The sequence below is a fragment of the Neomonachus schauinslandi genome, chromosome 4 (assembly GCF_002201575.2).
Source record: "Neomonachus schauinslandi chromosome 4, ASM220157v2, whole genome shotgun sequence".
Lineage (NCBI taxonomy): Eukaryota > Metazoa > Chordata > Mammalia > Carnivora > Phocidae > Neomonachus > Neomonachus schauinslandi.
The window spans coordinates 79,986,864-80,006,971 of NC_058406.1; the positions used below are offsets into that span (position 1 = coordinate 79,986,864).

The window sequence follows — 20,108 nt, forward strand, 5'->3', positions numbered from 1 at the left end:
TCAAAATAAAAGAAGAAAAGCTCTAATGAAGAAATACTGTTGAGTTCTTAATTTCACGTTAAATTTGATGTCACACTGTCTAGGTCTAAGCCAGTTTTAGAGTCCTTGTGCATATTCTAATTGTTATAATTTAGCACTGCATAGAAACGGTGAAAAGCGAACAGGCAAAACATGTAATGGAAGTAGTCATATGGATTTTTTTCAACACATGTTATAGCCTGTCTCTTAAAAAACAATTTAAACTAGGAAGAATTTTCTATAAGATTTATTTTGGTATTCACATTTTGTCTTAATCATTTATATTTCACCTCATTCTACAATGGATTTGACTCACCTCACACAGACAAGAAAAACAATGCAAAAATTTGCAACTATTAGTTGATGGAGTCAAGATAAAGAAAAAATAAGGGAAAGTGTTATTTTGCAAATGAAATGAGTGAAGTGATTTATAACTTAAGATGAAATTTTATAGTTTTATTTGCTGTGCTTGGGAAATTCTTGGTTTCATATATGTGTGTATTTTATCTTTAAGTGAAAGTTTCTGTCCATTTGGAACTGAAGATTGATGAGTTATAAACTAGCTCTTATAGTTCAGTTTATGTCTCTCAGTAAAAGTATATTATAATGAAGTAATTCTTGCAAGTAGATACATATTTACTGTAGATATGTAACACTTGTGCTATTCATTATAAATATGTAGTAATATAAGTGATATATCCATGAACAGAGACACCTTATGCACAAGAGAAGCAATTGATACTTGAAATTAATCCTGGTAACTCCAGACAATATTGACCCTTTATTCTGATTTTCTAATACATCTAGCACAAACAAACCATAATTGTTTACCATAATTTTAACAGATTCTTTAGGTTAATAACATTCTTTTCTGAAAGAATCTCTTACCACCCTGTGGGCTTAGTTTAAGCCTTTATTCCCTCAACTTGGCTTGTTGACTATTTCATAGTGTACCATTTTTAAAGGTAAAGTCAAGAATGGGACAGTGAGTGATACATGATCTTTGCTTATAATTATCACTATAGATTCTTAAATTATTTACTGATAGAAATTATTTTATTTTATAGAAGAGAAAAACAGCGTTGATTGAATAACTCCCAGGTCCTAGGCATTCTACTAGGCACAGTAGATGTACTGGATTAGATACATTATTTAATCCTTAACACAAAGTAGATAAATTGAAGATTTTACATACAGTTTCTGAGAAGTTTAAAAATTCACATCCAGGTCATTAAATAGCTTAGTGTAAAATATCAAGAAATTCTAGCTAGCATCAAGCACGGGACCATAACAATCCCTTCCTTGGACTTGAAGGAGTTTGTGCGTTTTGCCCATTTGGGGATAGTTAGACATGTCTTTGTGTGTTTGGATTCTGGGTGGAGTCCTGGTTAGAAGTCACCTGGATTCTTCTAGGGAATTCATCTCTGTTTTCCTTGTAACCTCATGGCCCTGGTGAAATTTCTTTTAAGTAGTAATGAAATGTCTTTCTCATAAAAGGTTATGAAGCCCTGGCATAATTGTATCCTACTCTATACATTTATTATTCATGTTTCCGGTGTTCTGCATTTTTTGCATTAAAAGCATATGAATAAAGTTCACTACTTAATAAATTTGTCTTCATCTTCTAGCTCTATTTTGAATATTTCAATATACCTTTATTTCTGCACTCTGATAAGAAAGATGAAGATAATGTAAATTCACCTGTTTTTACTAAATGACTTCATCATTTACCTGTTTTAATGGTTTTGCATCTTGTTATAACTGGGTTTTTATATTAAGTATCCCCAGATATTTTTTGAATGTTAGATGAGTTAAAAGTTTCAAAAATCAAATAATGGTATGGACTCTGGTAGTTTTGATAATTTACAGGAGGTAACCATTTTTTCTTTTCTATGTAAATATGTAATTTTATACAAAATTAAAATCACACTGTGCAGTTCTGTGTTATGTTTTATTGTAATTGTTATTTTGGTAAAAATTTTTAGAAAATTTTAATAGCTGTCTAGCATGCTAGGGGATTTGTAGTACTTTTGAAAGTACCTTTATTGGACATTTAATCTACTTCCATACTTTTTATTAACATATATATGGCATTGTGACAAACACCCTGTAGATAATTTTTTTGTCTTTCAGATTATTTCCTGAGACTAGATTCCTAGAGCTAGATTTATTGGGTCAAAGAAAATGTTAGAGACTCCTGATTCTTACTGCAAATTTCTTTCTAGAAAGATGATATTAATTTGAATGGTATATGAGGCTGGCTATTCCACTTTTTTGTCTACCAGCATTGAGTATTATATTTTGGATTTGTTAGGATATTAATTTGATAGGAATATGAATGTGTCAAACTATTATTTTAATTTTTACTCTTTTATGAGCTAGCTTATAATTTTTAAATGCTTATTAGACATTTACAAGTCTCTGTATTAGTTGTCTAAGTTCTTTCTACTGGGATGTACAATACATGTAAAATGTGTATTAAGGGTATTCATACTTCATAAGAGCTGAGTCTTCAACTTGATTCACAATATTTTAGACTAGCCAGTTTACAGAAAAATTATTTCTAAATAATTTATCTCAATCCAAAAGTATCCATCTATGGGATGTGAAGTTAACTCCCCCCCCCCCCACATTTGTGGATATTGTGATCTTTATAAGGAACCACTTGTGTTTTGCCTTTTAAAGTAGTTTTCAAACACCCTTTATAGTAACATTCAGTATTACTTTAGTGAGGTCACTTCTTCTGGAATGGAAACTAAATCTTTCCTATGTTTATTTGCCTCTAGTGAAATTTAGTAAGTCAAGTGACTTCAACATACAACAAACTAGTATCAATGGGATCCATTTCCTGCTGAGTCTTCCTCAAACAGTACTTATTCAAAATGAAATAATAGATCTCCCTTTATTTCAAAGATTCTGTAAGAACACAAATAACTGGGTAATCCTTCTTTTCTGCTAATATTTAGGGGGATTCACTTTACCTTGTATAATTTTTATATCTAAGAGCTTGACTGAATTTGGATTCAATATAATATATTTTAATTGGTTTATTTTACACAATAATTTTTTAAGACTAGCTTTTATACCTGGCTTCTCTTCTTTTTCTTTTAGTAACTAGGGATTATAGTGTCTCAGAAAATTAATTTTTTCAAGAAGGAAAACTGAGGGCTTTGTAATTAGAACTCTTACATCTAAATACATAATCACAAACCTGGCAGACTATTAGTTACTCACATATTCTACTTCATAGAACAAAGTGATAAAAATCCTTGAGATTTATAAATTGAGACATCGTTACTATGATCATTTTATCATGTTTAAGAAGTGTAGTTAATTTATTAAGGGGTGGATCACTTTTAGAAAAATTGCTAGGAGTAATTTTTCATGATCTTGTCTACCTTTTAAGAATTAGGGAAGATAATTTGTACAAAGAATACTTATGTTAGAGCTTTCTATGCATTTTGAGTTGAATAAAGTAGCAGTCAGCCATCTCATCATATGGCCTTAACAGAAAGGCAAAACAAATTTTTTATGAGAAATCTGTTGACCTTAAAATAATTGATAATGGAGAACAGCTATAACAAACCTTTGTTCATAAAGGTAGATCTGTAGTTCCAAAGAACAGTGTCTAAAGTTTTTCTGCACATTGAAATCACCAGGCCCTACCCTAGACTGAGAATCATGAATAGTGAGTCCTAGGAGTTTGTAGTTTTTTAAGATCTCAAGATGGTTTTACTGTGTAATTAGGGAATTGATAATTACTGCTATAGAGAAAAGTTTGTAATTTTTAGATGCTAAATTTTAGCTTTTTAGCAAAGTTAAGGGCATTCTCAAAGAACTTCTTTATAGCTATGAAACAGTATTTTATACTTTGTTTATTCATGCCAAATAAATATATCTTGGTATAATTGTTCTGGTAGAATATTGTTTAGCTGTTAAATTGAATTTGTTTTTTTCTGTGTTTGTAATATGTAAAATTAACAAGCTTTAAAATATTCTTTTAATTTTTTTTTTTTAAGATTTTATTTATTTATTTGACAGAACAAGTAGGCAGAGAGGCAGGCAGAGGGAGAGGGAGAAGCAGGCTCCCCGCTGAGCAGGGAGCCTCATGCGGGGCTCGATCCTGGAACTCCAGGATCACGACCTGAGCCAAAGGCAGCCGCTTAACCGACTGAGCCACCCAGGCGCCCTCTTTTAAAGTTATTTTTAAGTGATTTCTGAATCTTGTTTTGTTACTTTTGAATGGCTTATTCACATGGTAATTTTAAAAAACTTTTTACTGTCAAAGAGTTCAGTCATCATATTGCAATGTAGTGAATCCCACATTCGTAAAATCTTGATTTAGTAGTTTCTACACTTGTTTTATCTGTTCATTTTTTCTATTGTATTTTGAAGCAAATCCTTGACATCATGTCATGTCATCTCAAACATTATCATAATATCTTTAAAATAATGACATTTTCTTACCAAACGATAATATGATTATCATACCCATCAAGTTTGACAGTGATTTCTTAATGTCATTGAATACCCAATCCATCTTCAAATTTCCCCAGTTGTCTCAAAAAATGTATTTTAAGAGTTGATTTGTTCAGAATAGGATCCTCTCAAGGGCCATACATTTGGTTGTTATTTCTCCTAAGACACTATTAATCTGTGATAGTCCTCTCCCTTCATCTCCACCCTCAGTTCCTCTGACTTAATGAAGAAACCTAGTTATTTTGAGAAAAAGTCCTACAGTCTTGATTGGTGTGGCTGTTTCTTTGTAGTGTCATCTTAACTTGTTCCTCCATCCATTGCATTTTTTATGTAAACCAAAAGTTAGCTCCAAAAGCTTGATTAGATTTAGGTTGTGGTATTTATTTATATTTTTCAAGCAAGAATACTTTATAGGTTCTTGTGTTTGATACTGTATCTAAGTTGGAAGCATAAAACATCTGGTTATCCCACGTTTAGTGATGCTTTAAGATAGATTGAGGTTCAGGTGGTGACATTCTGATCCTTCCATTATATTTTTCTAATGGTTTGAGTAGTATCCACCAATGATTGGTCCTTAATTTATTTCATTTGGGGGTTGCGAATGTTGCCTTTCTCCCCTAATTCACATATTTCTCTATTAATTAGTTGAAAATCTTTATAGAGTTTTCCTTCATCAACTAGGACTGTTTATCTTGTAATACGGTTTGTACAGGACAGTTAAATTCTTGCATTTATTTGTTGGTTTTTGGTGGAAGAAATTGATGCCCAGCTTTTGTTTTTTCACTAATTTTTAAACCAGTGTATGAATGGGTACAGCCTAGCTTCTTCCCAGTACTGCTTTAAACTCTAGAAACTGTAGGTTGCCTCCAGGTTCTGATAGCCCCAGAGTGATTTGATATAGTGACTTCAGTCCAGAAGTGAGCTATTTTTTGTTTATTAATGTAATATTTTTTATTTTGGTCTTAGCCAGTGGTTCAAAAAAGGGAATGGGTAGTGGATAAGGGACTAAACAGAGTTAATTAAAATTTAGATCTGTTTCAAGAAGGAATTCATCCTCCTAAAATAAAGAACCAGGAAGCATTAGTATTTCCTTGCTAAATACCACTAGAATATAAATCACTTCTCTCGTAGTTAATTGTGAGAGAAAAAAAAATGATCTACAGATACAAGTGTGAATTGTTTTCTCAAAGGATTAAAATCCCTTAGGTGATGTTTTCCTTGTATCCATGTGTATGTGTAGTCTGTTTATAGTTTTTAAATATGATTCTATAGGATGTGCAATAAAAACAAACATCTTTCGTGAAATATTGGTATCTTAGATATGCTATTTCAGTAGAGTGATGAGGGGGAAACTGCAAAGCTAGACTAATTGGAAATTAATTAGTATGTAGCAGTGAGCTAATAGAGCAGTATTCATATGTTTTCTTATATTTAAATAATGCCTATGTTTTCCCATGTGTGTTTTTAGAAAATAAGATATTCAGGGGCGCCTGGGTGGCTCAGGTTAAGCAACTGCCTTCGGCTCAGGTCATGATCCTGGAGTCCTGGGATCGAGTCCCACATCGGGCTCCCTGCTCAGCGGGCTCCCTGCTCAGCGGGGGGTCTGCCTCTCCCCCTGACCCTCTTCCCTCTCGTGCTCTCTGTCTCTCATTCTCTCTCTCTCAAATAAATAAATAAAATCTTTAAAAAAAAAAAAAAAACTTTAAAAAGAAAATAAGATATTCATTCATTGTTGTCTTTTAGATATTATTTAATAAATTAGGGTGTTTTAGTATCCTCCAAGGTGAATGCTATTTGGAAATTCTTATTTGTTTTTCTGCTAAACCATTCAATAGCCACAGAGCTTAGGAAGAACAAAATTACCACCTGGTATTTTCATGAATTTATAAGGCTACTTTCAGTTAATTACTGTGATATGTAGGCCATTAAGTAGACTTTTCTAAAAAGAAATGCTGGTCAAAATGAGTCTTAAGGATACTTTATACCAGTTTCTAAAAGGTGGGGTCTTTTAGATGATTGGTATAGATAGAAGGGATTAGCTGTTTTTTTTCCTACCACTATTTGTTTTCCCTATAAAAATTTGGCTCTACTATCAAAATGCCTAGATCTTTTGGGGGTAATTCCTGTGATAGGAATAAATACTTAGAAAATTACTAGTTTTTTTTTTTTTTTTTTAAAGATTTTATTTATTTCTTTTAGAGACAGAGCACAAGAGGGGGGAGTGGGAGAGGGAGAAGCAGACTCCCTGCTGAGCAGGGAGCCCGATGCGGGACTCGATCCTGGGACTCCAGGATCATGACCTGAGCCGAAGGCAGTTGCTTAACCAACTGAGCCACCCAGGCGCCCGAAAATTACTAGTTTAAAAGGAGTTACTTGGGTGCCACCTTAATTGCTACAGTTCTTCATATATTGTGTAGCAAAAACACATGAAATACTATGGCTTAGAATGAAATTGTCTCAGTGCCTGGAACCAAAAGGTTGTCTGATGCATATGGATACTAATCACTAGCCATTTCTTGAATATGTATTAAATGCCCACATCATTCTTAGCCCTTGTGAGTTATCCTCACATTATCCCTAAATGAAGTTATTCTTACTGTTCCTCACTTCATAGATTTAGAAACTGGGACACAAAAAGATTAGCAGTTTGCTCATATTCCCATAATTAGTGAGTGGCTGAGATAGGCATTCTGGCAGTCTGGCTCCAAAGTTCATGCTTCTAACAAACAATTGAATAAAATATACTATAGATAGCTGGGCCTTTTAGCCTGTCTTCTTTTCCTCTATAGAGTTAATAATAGAACAATGTCATACATGTAGTAAATATGTAAGTCCTATAATTTTAATTTTCCCCCATATACTAATTCTTTTTTCCCCCATATACTAAGGTGTTTTTTGTTGCCAAGACAGATTGTTTTTTTGTTGCCAAGTCCATTCAGTGTTTAACCTGATTATTACATGATTGAAAAATCAAAAGTATTGTTCATATGTCCCTTCAAAATTGAATCCAAAATAGAGATGTATATATAACACGCAAACCAAAATATAGTAAACTGAGTTTATATTTTTACGTTTTCACAAAATGTACATTAAAACTTAAAAACTAAAATCTTAATTTTAACAAAGCCCTAATCTATAATATCCCATTAGAAGATTGCATTATAGCAGAGAAAATTATGTTCATAAAATCAGACTGAATAATTCATCTACTACAGATACATTTGCAAGTCATCGTCCAACAAAAACTAAAACAATTACAAATACACAAACATTCTAGAAGTATTTCCTAGAAATATTAAACTACATAGATTTTTAGAGTGTATCACTGAATGCCTTAACATTAAAAATTTTTTTAAAAGCCATGTAATTAGAAAAGCAGTATTTTATCATGTTCAGTGTATCATATTTTTGGTCAGAAGTCACATGAAAATACCTGTACTAACTCACTGTCCTATAACTTTGGCTTTCTCATTTCATTTCTGTTTTAACATGTAAGAAGTAAGAAACTATAGAAGTTAAGTTGAAACTTCTCTACGTGTGCATTCTTAGAAAATGAGTTCTTTGGATTATTGAACTATCCTCCATTTTGCTATGGCTGAATTTTTAAAATATTAATTTCTCATTCTTTAAAATATTATTTTAGAAAAGTAATGAGCTGAGATAGAATTGTTCATTTACAATACCTGTCAGTGGATAAAATTTTAACTTCTAAATCATAAATTAACTTGAAGCAATAACCTTTAGAGAGTTTAACTCTTTGAGTCCTTTTTAAATAATATTTGGATGAATGTGTGTTGAATTATTTTTGTTTTCTCGGTAAGGGAAATGTGTTGGTGGTAGTTGCATACTTTGGAAGTATAATGGGCCACAGGTGTGATATGAACATTAGAAGAAATAAGGTTACCATGTCGGTGCATATTTACTTATTCCCCAGCATTCTCAAATAGGATAAGCTTATTCCTGTAGGGCTAAAATGTTATTCATAGACTGCCTTTTAACTATGTAGGGTAAAATCTTCATATAAAGTTCTTAATGGATGATCACATAGCCTTTGCTTGAAATATCTGTTAGATTCACCCATTATATTGTTCTCAGGTATAGTTTTAAGAAATTTTATTTACTTTCATTTTCAAGACAGTCTGTCAGATATTTGAATTTATTCTAGTGTTACTGTTCATATTTTTCAGGCTAAACAGCCTGAATTCAGTAGTAACCAACGCTAGCCTTTGGATATAAAAGGTAGGTTTAAATTAAATCAGACTGTAGATTCTAATTTGAAAAAGTGTTGGTTTTTAAGAATTGACAGTTATATAGTATGGCTGAAACAAAGAAAAGCCTTTCTAAAGTATGTTACTGCTGCTTCTGTAATTGATAGAATAATAACTGTGTTCATGACCACAGTATAAAATGTGCCTCTATCTAAAGCAGGTGAAAATTAGGTAGAAAATTTTCACTAGTTCCTCTAAAGATACACCAAGAAAACAATAGGTAACATATAGGAAATCTCATTTCAATTCTTCTCTTGATCTTTTTCCCCCTGAGTTCTTTCTAACTTCATTATTTTGCTTCCCTTTTAGCTTCTATACTTTTTTTTTTCCTATTGATCTTGATTTCAATTTAACGGTGTTACTCTCTGAGTCTACCTTTCCTCTGTGCCCCATTTTCTAGATATTTCTGAAAGCCTTGTTAAGTAATTGCCATGAGCATTTCATACCTCTGAACGGATTCTGCCTCACCTCAGTGGCATCCTCGTTAATTCATTCATTGAATTATTCCGCGTTCGTTTTAGCACTGTGCTAGGCACTTGAGGGATTTAGAAGGTTTCTGTTGTGTAATCTGGTTTACAGTCTGGTGGAGGCAGCAAACATCTGAGTAGCTCTAATGTGAGGCAAAATGAAATCTGTAATAGAGTTGGTGTCATATTAGAACATAATGAAATGTCTAATGAGACTCATTATCTGAAGGAGAAATTGGGAGGGTTTTATGGGCTAAAGGCCATTTGATTTGGATATGAATAAGAATAAAAAACAGCATGAGCAGATGTGATAAAGTATATATCATGTTTAGGGAGTGACAAGCATTCAGTTATTAACAAGCCATATTGGAGACTGGAGACTATTAATGTCTAAATAAGATGTAGTTGTGAATCTAAACCGGGGACATGAAATGAGAATGAAGAGAAACAAATATGGAAAAAATTAAACAAAAGTAATAGTTACTTCATGGAACACTACATCAAAAACTAATGATGTATGTATGGTGAGTAACATAACATAATAAAAAATTTAAAAAAAGTAATAGTACTTGGCATCTTATTGATATGAGTACTTATGAGTAATTAAACTTGGGGAGAAGTCCGCTAGACAGTAGGAAATTCTGCCTACCACTTGGACAATAGTTCCATGAGCTTGTGAATTTGGAGAACAGATGTGTGATATTTTAAAAGCTTGGCTTACGATTCTTCAGGTATAAGAGGGCAAGAGGATTAATGACTTGAAATTAAAGTTGAAACTTAAGCAGTGCACATTTATATTGTGGGAAAAATTAAGCAAGAAATTGAGGAATTAGATAAATAGGATTAAAATTAGAAGTTCCTATTCAGTTCAGTAGTTCCCATAAGGTTATTCATGAGAGTGGGTATAAATCAAATTATAATGGATTAAGGATATAAATATGATAAGAAAGCATTTATTACTCTTTGAAGAAGTGTGCTATAAAAAGAAAGAGAAATGGAATGGTAATTGAGTAAAACAGGGCTGGAGGAAAAATGTTTGCATTGAGGAACTATGCATAATCGAATGGGCTCCAAATCCAGATGTCCTGAGTTCAAAATCTGTGTTAGCTTCACTGTCTTGGCCTCCACATTTGTAATGGATGTAATGACAGTGTTACAAGGCTATTGTGAGGATTAAATGTGTTAGTAAGCGCAGTTTGTATAGTGCTTGGCATATAATGAATGCTCATTTCGTATTAACTAGTATTTTTTGTGGGCTTTTTTGAAGATTTATTTATTTTGGCATGAGTCGGAGGGGGAGAAGAAGAAGGAGAGAGAATCTCAAGCAGACTCCTTGTTGAGTGTGGAGCCTGACACATGGCTTGATCTCAAAACTCTGAGATCACGACCTGAGCCTCAGAGACCAAGAGTTGGACGCTTAACCAACTGTGCCACCCACACACCCCTAGTATTTGTTTTTAAGGCTAGCTTAAGTCCTAGAATTGATTGTAGAGGATTGGATCTAGAGTATAGTGAAAATGCTGGAGCCTAAAAAAATTAAAAAGTACTTGCTTAGGATCATTGTGAGAACTAGAAGGGATTATTATCAAGCTCACATAGAAATATGGGGAGGGGGTGGAATGTAGGGGCAGAGCTGGGGCCAGAACTGAAGTCATCAGCTATGTAGTCCATATTCTTTCTTCTCACCATTCTGTGTTTTTATGAAGAAAGGGAAAAGGGGGAAACAGATGAAAAAAGGGAGTACTTTTGAAGTTGGTTGAAAAATTTGAGGAAATTCTGATCTCATTCTTAGACTTTCTGAACATACCAAGATTGAGAGTAGGATGTGGGGCTTAAGTCTGATGGGTTTGTAGGGAACCCTTGCAGATAGACTTGGATATCAGCTAATGTTAAATACCAAAATGTTTATGGAATCAGTTTTGGGGTATGTATGTGTGTTTTCACTGTAGTGCTCACTACAGCAGCACATATACTAAAATTGGAATGTTTTCACTCTAATACTTACCCACATGAAAGCTTAGCCAAAATACAAGATTGGATTTATCCATGTGTGGCATTGAAGAACATCAAAAAAAAACACTTAGGCTACATTGTAAAGTTAAGCCAAGGAAAAATAGGGAACTACTCAACATAGAGGCCAAAAGTGGGTTCAGTAATTGTATGGAGTAGGAGAATTGAGAAAGATGGAAGAATGAAGTCAGGAAAGGGGATTTTAAATATTGGAAAAAGAGAAAAATCAAAGATGTAGCAAGAGAAGTTGCTAAAATGGATTGATGTAGTAAAAATTGTCAAAGAAGTTTTAAAAAAATTGTGAACCAAGGGTATTTGCTGTATCATAAGATGATGATGGGCTGGGAGAGAAGGAGGAAATAAAGCCAGGTGCTAAAGTCTTTCTGTGATGAGAGAAAATATTCCAGTGACCTGATGGTTGTTTTGATGAGAAATGATTGGATGCAGAATCTGTCTTAATTGATGGTGGTAGAACTGCAGTATGAAAGCAACATTGGGTGGTAGGGTGGAAATGATGAATAATGCATCCTTTTTCCTTCCTTTGGGGAAGGTTTAGGGAGATAAAAATGACTTTGAGAGGGTTCTAAGAAAAGTTTCATTAGGATAAAGCAAGCTTTTAATTGAAAAGTTTCTCTAAGGAACACATTGAAGAAAAATGTAGTTGTTAAGGGTAGAAAAGAGGATGGATTCCAGCAGGCAAAATAAGGAATTGAAAGGAAGGTGGTAGAAGAGGAGGAATGGATTGTTTCAGGAAAGAATACCGTTTGTCATTCTTGTCAAAAGTGAAAGTTTCAGTTTCAAATCAGGAAATAAAACGTAAAAAACTGCCCTCCCCACCCAAGACCCTATTATACTTGATGAATTAGAAAGGGCCTCAAAGTCCCACCCCCTATCCTCTCTTTAGTAGTATGAGAGACAACTACCAGATGTCTTGAGCCAGAGTAAAGAAGTTTTAGATTGGGAAATGAAGGGATAAAACAAATTCTGTATCTTTAAAAATCATGGATAAAATTGTCATAGTCAACAAGAGCTTAAGGAGACATGACTAAATGTAATATGGGATCCTGGAACAATAAAGGATATTAGATGCACACCAAGGAAGTCTGGCAAAGTATGGACTTTAGTTAATAATAATATATCAATATTGGCTGATTAATTGCAGCAACTATCCTATACTAACGTAAGATGTTAATAAAGGGAGAAGGAAGTACCCAGGTTATATAGGAACTCCGTAAAATCTTCAGTTTTTCTGTAAATCTAAAACATAAATCTTACTAAAAATCATAGATAAATTTGTAAATGATTTAAAGTAAGTTAACAAAAAGTTTTCATTCTTCTGAACAAGATTAAGGATGTCTATGTGACCTTAAGGGAAGAGGGACAGATAAGTAAGTTATATCCCTTCATCCCACTGGACTTTGTATCCTATACATGGCTGTGTGTTCATCCATTTCAGTGGAGTAAGGGTTAGTAATAATAAGGTGACAGAACTAACATGAGCAGTTTATAAAATTGCCGAGTCACTCAAAATGTCTGGGTGGCCCACCTGATGAAGATCATTTCACATGGAAAGTATCCCTGTGATACCTTTGTATGGCAGTTTATGAAGCTCTTCAACATTATTTTGTTATAACAGTCCTGGAAGTAGAACAGGTATTTTTGATCTCTCATCATCAACATGCATTAATAATCTTTTTTTCCAGCATACCTACTGCCTTAGCTAAAGATGTAAATCATTAAAATTACAGCTAAAAATAATTTGCTGGAGCCAATGTATGTAACATGTTTTATACTATTTTTACAAAGGGAAGATGGTAAATTTATTGACTTACAGCTAGGAGTTAATATGAAAAATACAATACAGAATTTTTCAGAATTTATTACTATGGTATAAATAGTGCATCATGAAATATTTTGTAGGTTGTTTTTATTGTAGAAGACATTTAGGTTAAACCTAAATTTTTTTTTCCTAATTGACAGTAATTTTTCAGAGAAGAGCATATTGAGAGAAATTGTAGAATCTTTCATTAGAGGCTTTAAAAGTCCAGTAAAAACTCAAGACTAATTCTAGGGATTTAGAACTGTGTAAAGATGGCTTAAATAGCTTTTCTAAGTTATCAGTCTGGGGAGGGGGGGCGGCGGAGAGGAAATAGTGGAAGAAAAGTACATGCTAGTGGCATCAAGGACAGTGACTGCCCTAATCTCTTAAAGTACTTTTACACCATACTCTGGGCTTCCTAAAATGAAGAAAAATGACTTGGTAGAATGAAGGGGGGGAAATCGGAGGGGGAGACAAACCATGAGAGACTATGGACTCTTGAGAAACAAACTGAGGGTTCTAGAGGGAGGAGGGTGGGGGGATGGGTTAGCCTGGTGATGGGTATTTAAGGAGGGCACGTATTGAATGGAGCACTGGGTGTTACACGCAAACAATGACTCATGGAACACTACATCAAAAACTAATGATGTATGGGGATTAACATAATAAAATTTAAAAAGAATATATCAATAACCTGACACACTAGCACAGTGACCCAGATTATAAATGGATAAGTGATAATAAATGGAAAAGTGGGGAGACATGAAGTAGCTTTTGGATAGTAGTAGCAACAATGGGGATCTCACAGCTTACATTCCACTTTTTGCTAAGCTTCCCATTACCTCCATACTAGAAGGAGGTAAATTGCATCTCCTTTGAGCCCATTTTCTCACTAGAAAATTTGCAGTCTTATTGTTACTTAAAGTGCAGTGTTGTTAATAAAAGGTGACATTTCCTGGCATTAAAAAAAAAAAATCTTGCAGATCTGTCGCACTAAGACTCCAGCCTGGACTTTTAATTTTCCCCTTACTATTTTAAATTAATTTCAGTTTTCTTTTAATTCTCAGTGATCATTTTTCCATAAGTCTTGATGTTTTAAATAATTTTGTGCCACCAAGTTACCTACCTTCATTGTAAAACCCAGATTTCAACAAGAAATGTATTTCAAAAACAGTTGTCTTGAATATTTAAAGTTTCTTAGAACAAATTTTCTATCACCTTTGAATATTTTGGTGAAGTTTTCATGAGATTGTTGAATTGTATATTGACATTGTAGAGATGTATTTCAGAAGAAGCTTTTCTGCAAAAATGAAGTATTAAGCTTAGACTGTCGTGTTTAGATTGATATATCAAATTTAGGTAGATTGGTATTTTATATTTCATGAATTAATAATTTTCCTTAAAATGTCAACAGGGAAAGATGAGTAATAGATGACTTAGAACTTAATTCTGGAAGTGTCAGTAGTGTGTAATCTATCTGCATGTCTAACATTCTTTTTTCTTTCTTTTTATTTAATATACCCATACTCTCTTATAGCATTTTCTTTGAAATGAGTAAATGTATTTTTTTAATTCCTTAGTATTTCTTAACCTCATATGTACAAAATATCATACCAAGTATAATGGCAGTGGTTCACAAAATACCTAGAGATCTCTTGGACTCTAACAAAGTCAAAACTATATTCATGACAATACTAAAATATTGTCTTTTGACTCTTACTCTCACCTAGCATACATGACTCTGAAGGCTAATAGAATATGGGATCATGTGTTCTTGTTCTTTTTAAAACAGTTCTTGGTTTTTATTTCTGATATGTTGAATATCAGTTGATATAATCCAAATAAACAAAAGGTCTTTGTGGTCCTCAGTAATTTCTGAGTTTACTGTAAAGGGGTTCTGAGACCAAAAAGATTGAGAACTTTTTCAGTGTGGGGATACAAAGTTCAAGACAATTCTATCAAATAGGAGTATTTTAATAAACAGAAGATGGCGGTAAGAGTCAAGAGATGGACAGGGAAATGCCAGGGATTTAAGAAATTGTTTAGATTAATTTTGGTATCTAATTATAATTAGTTGTACAGTTAAATTATTTTGGTTTAGTGGGCCCTGAAAATTGTTTGTCTAGTAGAATTGGAAGTGAAACCAGAAATTAAACTGATTTAATTTTTTATTGTGGACAAAAGCTGCTCAAATGTCTTTCTTTCGTGGATTAAAAAAAAATCTTTTGAAGGAATTTGAGGATTGTTACTGAACTTTTTTCTTCTGCATGCCATGTATTGTTGTTGGTGTTTGTTTTGGGCCACCGACTGGAACCCATTAAGACCAAGAAACTTAACAGAATTTTAAGTTACTTTTTCCACTGAAGAGTAGCAAATTAAAGGCAGGGAAACAAGGGAATGATTTGACAATGTAATGCCTACATCTGGAGTTTCTGCCACCAATTATTGAATAATTGTGTTATCAACTTTAGTTGAATGCTATGTACACTGAGCCACAACTATCTGAAAAATATTTTCAAGGAATGATAATTAAAGGAGGAGGGGGAGAGGTCATTTTCATTGGCAGCAAATTAAGCTATCCATTGAATATTTAATGGAAACAACCTATAAAGTATAATGAGAGCTACAGTATTTAATATGGGGAAGTTTGAGATGCTGTAGAATAGTTGGTTGCAAAGGTCCACCACACTAGTGGATCCAAAAAGGCATCAAAGACTACTAAAGACATGAGAAGTTTTTATTTTAAAATTAGATACTTGTTTCTGGGTTTTACTTTTAAAATAAAAAAGGATGAAAAATAAGTAATACATAAAATGGATGAGCGGATGGAACAAGATTGGCCATGAGTGCCATGAGTTAATACTTTTTAAACCAGTGTGATGGGTGTGTGGGGTTTGTTATTCTAGTCTCTTTTTTTTTTAATGTTGGATATTGTCCATAACAAAGAGTTAAAATATAAAAAAGAAAATGGAGAAGTAAGAAGAAGGGGGAATCTGGAAAAGTGGGCCAAAAGCACTAAAGCTCATCCACAAAAAGATTGAAAAAAAATATTATTCCACTATTGAACTGCTCAGAGAGAAGAGAGAAAAAGAAATTGGAGGGAGGGGCGCCTGGGTGGCTCAGTCGTTAAGCATCTGCCTTCGGCTCAGGTCATAATCCCAGGGTCCTGGGATTGAGCCCCCACGTAGGGCTCCCTGCTGGGCAGGAAGCCTGCTTCTCCCTCTCCCACTCCCACTCCCCCTTGCTTGTGTTCCCTCTCTCCCTGTCTCTCTCTCTCAAAAAAATAAAATCTTAAAAAAAAAAAAAAATTTGTAAGTCATACTGCAGATATTAAGAATTGTGACTCTTAACCCTTCAGACTGTCAATGAAATCAGTTTCTATAAAGTAAAAAGATTAAAAAAAAAAAACTTGGCTAAAATACTAAGAGATCTGAGACCAAAGGCAACATCACATCCTTATGACATACACAAGAAGGCCGGTGGAAAGAGAAAAGAAGAAATAGAATATGAACTTAACGGGACAACAGTACTAAGGGCCATTTCTATCCAGGTATGTCATGAATTAACTTCATGTAGGTTGGATGTTTCCTTTTTCATGGGAAGGAGAAAAATATAATTAATTAGTGAACTAGTATTTATTGAGATATAAACTAGAATGGAAGAATTGAAGGGAGGGAAGGATTTTGAGTTTATTCTTGAATAAGATGGTGAGACAAAGTTCTCTCTAGAATAAATGACTGGCATATCTTAAAGATGATAGAACAATAGTAAGACTGGAAAAGAGAACAATTGAAATAAGGAAATGTTAAAACTGGTAGGCGAAAGGTAGGAAAAGACTGAAAGAGAAAGCTTGCGTGTTAACAGTGACATTTTCTCAGTCTTTCTACTGGGGAAATGTCTTTGAGAAATTTGTTGTGTTCATTATGACTACTTGAGTGTGAAATTAAGGCAAATAAACTTTGGTAAGATTTTCTTTAGGTCATTTGAATGAATTAATTATAATTAAATAATGATGTGTTCCAGGTGATATGTCTCCAAGAACTGAAGAACTTACTATATTTGTTTCATAAACTGTAATTGTCTGATTTCAAGTATGAGTTTATGAAGAAGCACTTGTATAACAATGTGTTGAGTTATTGTTGAAGATATTTATTTTAGATGTGCCTTCTTGCTATAAACCATGGAAGTGAATTTTTCAAGTTTCTGACTTAGAAATATCATATTCTTTATGCTTTGTTTGCTTTTCCATAGGAAATGGAATGTTATATATTTAATTTTTTAGCATACTACAGGTATGTACCTTAGCCCTAATATTTAATGATTTCATTGAAACCAGTTAATTTTCTCTAATTACTACATTATCAGCAAACCATTTTTCTAAATGTTATAAAAATTAACTTTCAGGAACCATTTGGAATGGTCAGCCCTAAGCCATGCAGCCATCGTACTTAAATTGGTTTTTGTAAACGACTTGTGTGTGTTTCGTAAAATATGCTTTATTTTAAAATTAGGGCTTCCTGTTGCAGCTGTTCCAGGAGCTCTGAGTCCTTTGGCTATTCCAAATGCTGCTGCAGCAGCTGCTGCAGCTGCTGCTGGCCGAGTGGGTATGCCTGGAGTCTCAGCTGGTGGCAATACAGTCCTGTTGGTTAGCAATTTAAATGAAGAGGTTAGTAAAATAATTTTCTAATGTTTATTCTTTAACTCCATTTCATTTGTGAAAGTTTCTCATGTTTATTTCATTTTGCACTTGCCTTTCTTTTTATGTACATTCATTAGTCAAAGTATTTTCTGTATGTTTCTACTTCTGAATAAAATCTATGTACTTGTTTAGGTAATATTTCCTTAGACAGTCATATCTCTTTATATATATAATTATTATTATTATTATTTTTAACCTAACTACCTATTTTTCCTAAGAAAAATATGGTGAAGTACTAAAGTATGGCTTTTTCTTTTTGTTGTTCTCAAAGGCAAATGTGATCTAATTTGCAGATTTAATTGTAAAACAATTTTGTTCTTTGCCTTTTCTAATTATTTGCTTGTTCATTTCATGCTTATGTGTCATTGCATTTTTTTAAATCTTATTTTATGTGAACTACTCTAATACATTTTTCTTTGAAGGTTCTTCCAAAGATCTTGACGAGGCACTCTTCCAGTCTTTCTTAGTAATTTTTTCTTTGCAGTTATTAGTCATTGTCTTCTAAAAATATTTTTCAACTTTATCCCCTCCCCCCCCTTGTTAAATAAAATTTATTGCTGAGTTATTTTCTTTAGTTGTACATTTTATGTCTGGTATATTTTATTTTGATTGCTATGAAAGCTGGTATGAAATGTGGGACGCTCAATGTATCAGTTTACAATGTCTAATTTGAATATTTGTTTCATTTTTAATTGGCCTCTGTTAATACGAACATTAAGCTTATTTTATCATTTAATACTATTGTCATTCACAGTTCTGCATGCTAAAATGTTTGAATCAGAGTGCCTTTGTTTTTCTTTTAAGAATTTTGCCTGCATTTCATAACCAGCCATGCTTATGCAGTTAAAGTTCAAAGTTTAAAATTCCTGTGCATGCTTTCCTTCCCTATGTTGAGATGAAATGCTGTAATTTACTCTTTGATATAGATGTACTTTACCCATATTTGTCTTGGATGACTACATTTTACTCAGTTTTTCTTGTACAGTACATAAACCAACCATTTTCTGACCAAATTCCTGCATTTCCTATGTACTGACCTATATTTTATTTTTTTTTTGTTCCCCAATTCCTTATTTTTTTCTTCTGCATTGCTGTTTCCCTTCCCCATTTCATCCTTTTCCCCTGTGTGTTCACCTTCCCTTTCCTTGTCTTTTCCCAAATGCCCATTCCCTTCCCTGTCTTATCCTTTATTTTCCTTGTCCTTGTCTTCATTCCCTGTCTCCATTCCCTATGTTCATGCTTCTGTGCTTGAACAAATGTTCCTCGGACCAACTTGCCCCAATTAACCGCCTTGAACCATGATCCATGACCACCTCACCATTCTGCGGGAACCACCCTTCGTTATGGATGATCTGTTCATCTCCGCTCTTCCTCGACTCTTCTCTCTTCTTGTCTTACGCTGCTTGCTCTTCTCTCCTTCTAAAGATGGTTACGCCCCAAAGTCTGTTTACCCTCTTCGGTATGTTATTGTTAGCACTATACTTTTATTATTGATTTGATTTTTGTTTCACCTTAATTCTTATTTGTAGCTAGCACTTTGGCTTAAAGTTGAATAGTAAATCTTTTGCTATTTTTCTTTGCTATTTAAAACTCTCCATAGACACAAAATTTGTTTTAATGCATGCTGATTTATTTTGCATGGTCTTTAATTTAATATCATTCACATAGCTTTGAGGGTTTATCAAAAATTATTCTTTTCAAAATTCACTGTTCAAAATCTTGATCTTCTTTATTCATTTGTGAGAATGATGAGTTTGAATGAGTGATCATGTTGATGTCTGAATGTTTCATTAATATGTCAGAAAGATAATCTTCAGCTGACTTGCATGTAAAATTAATTCCATTTTTGGATTACCTCTCTGTGGCTCCAAAAAAGGTGTTTATGGAGATGTGCAGCGTGTGAAGATTTTGTATAATAAGAAAGACAGTGCTCTGATACAGATGGCTGATGGAAACCAATCACAACTTGGTAAGATTAAACTTGTATGTTAGCTGTACATCTTTAAATCTGAATCTGTTAATAAAAACAAACCCCCTTATGGCAGTAAGAAAACATTTTTTTTCATAGCCAGGCTCAAAATGTCATGTTAATTTTCATATTTTAATGTATTTATACATGATGAACATGTTTGCATATTCTGCTGTCCTCTTACCAATCCTCAAGTACAATCTAATGGAAAACGGTTTGGGCTCCAGTTTCACATAATAATGATAGCGTTTATATTAAAGATCTTTAGTGTTTTTCCTTCCTGGTTACTCTCTATAATAGAAGTTAACTGTTCATATAGTCTAAGGAATCCTAATTTTAATTATTCTAAGTATTTGTCTAAACTTAGTAATGGAAAGAG

At 33.3% G+C, this 20,108-nt stretch overlaps 1 protein-coding gene across 1 annotated transcript in view; it reads left to right on the forward strand.

The window, feature by feature from the left end:
• PTBP2 (polypyrimidine tract binding protein 2) overlaps window positions 1–20,108 on the forward strand; it is a 95,092-nt gene that overhangs the window by 67,153 nt on the left and 7,831 nt on the right. The window contains exons 9-11 of the mRNA XM_021689948.2: window positions 17,588–17,727; window positions 19,186–19,219; window positions 19,637–19,729. Coding sequence (XP_021545623.2) covers window positions 17,588–17,727; window positions 19,186–19,219; window positions 19,637–19,729 — 267 coding nt within the window. The remainder of the gene's footprint in view (window positions 1–17,587; window positions 17,728–19,185; window positions 19,220–19,636; window positions 19,730–20,108) is intronic.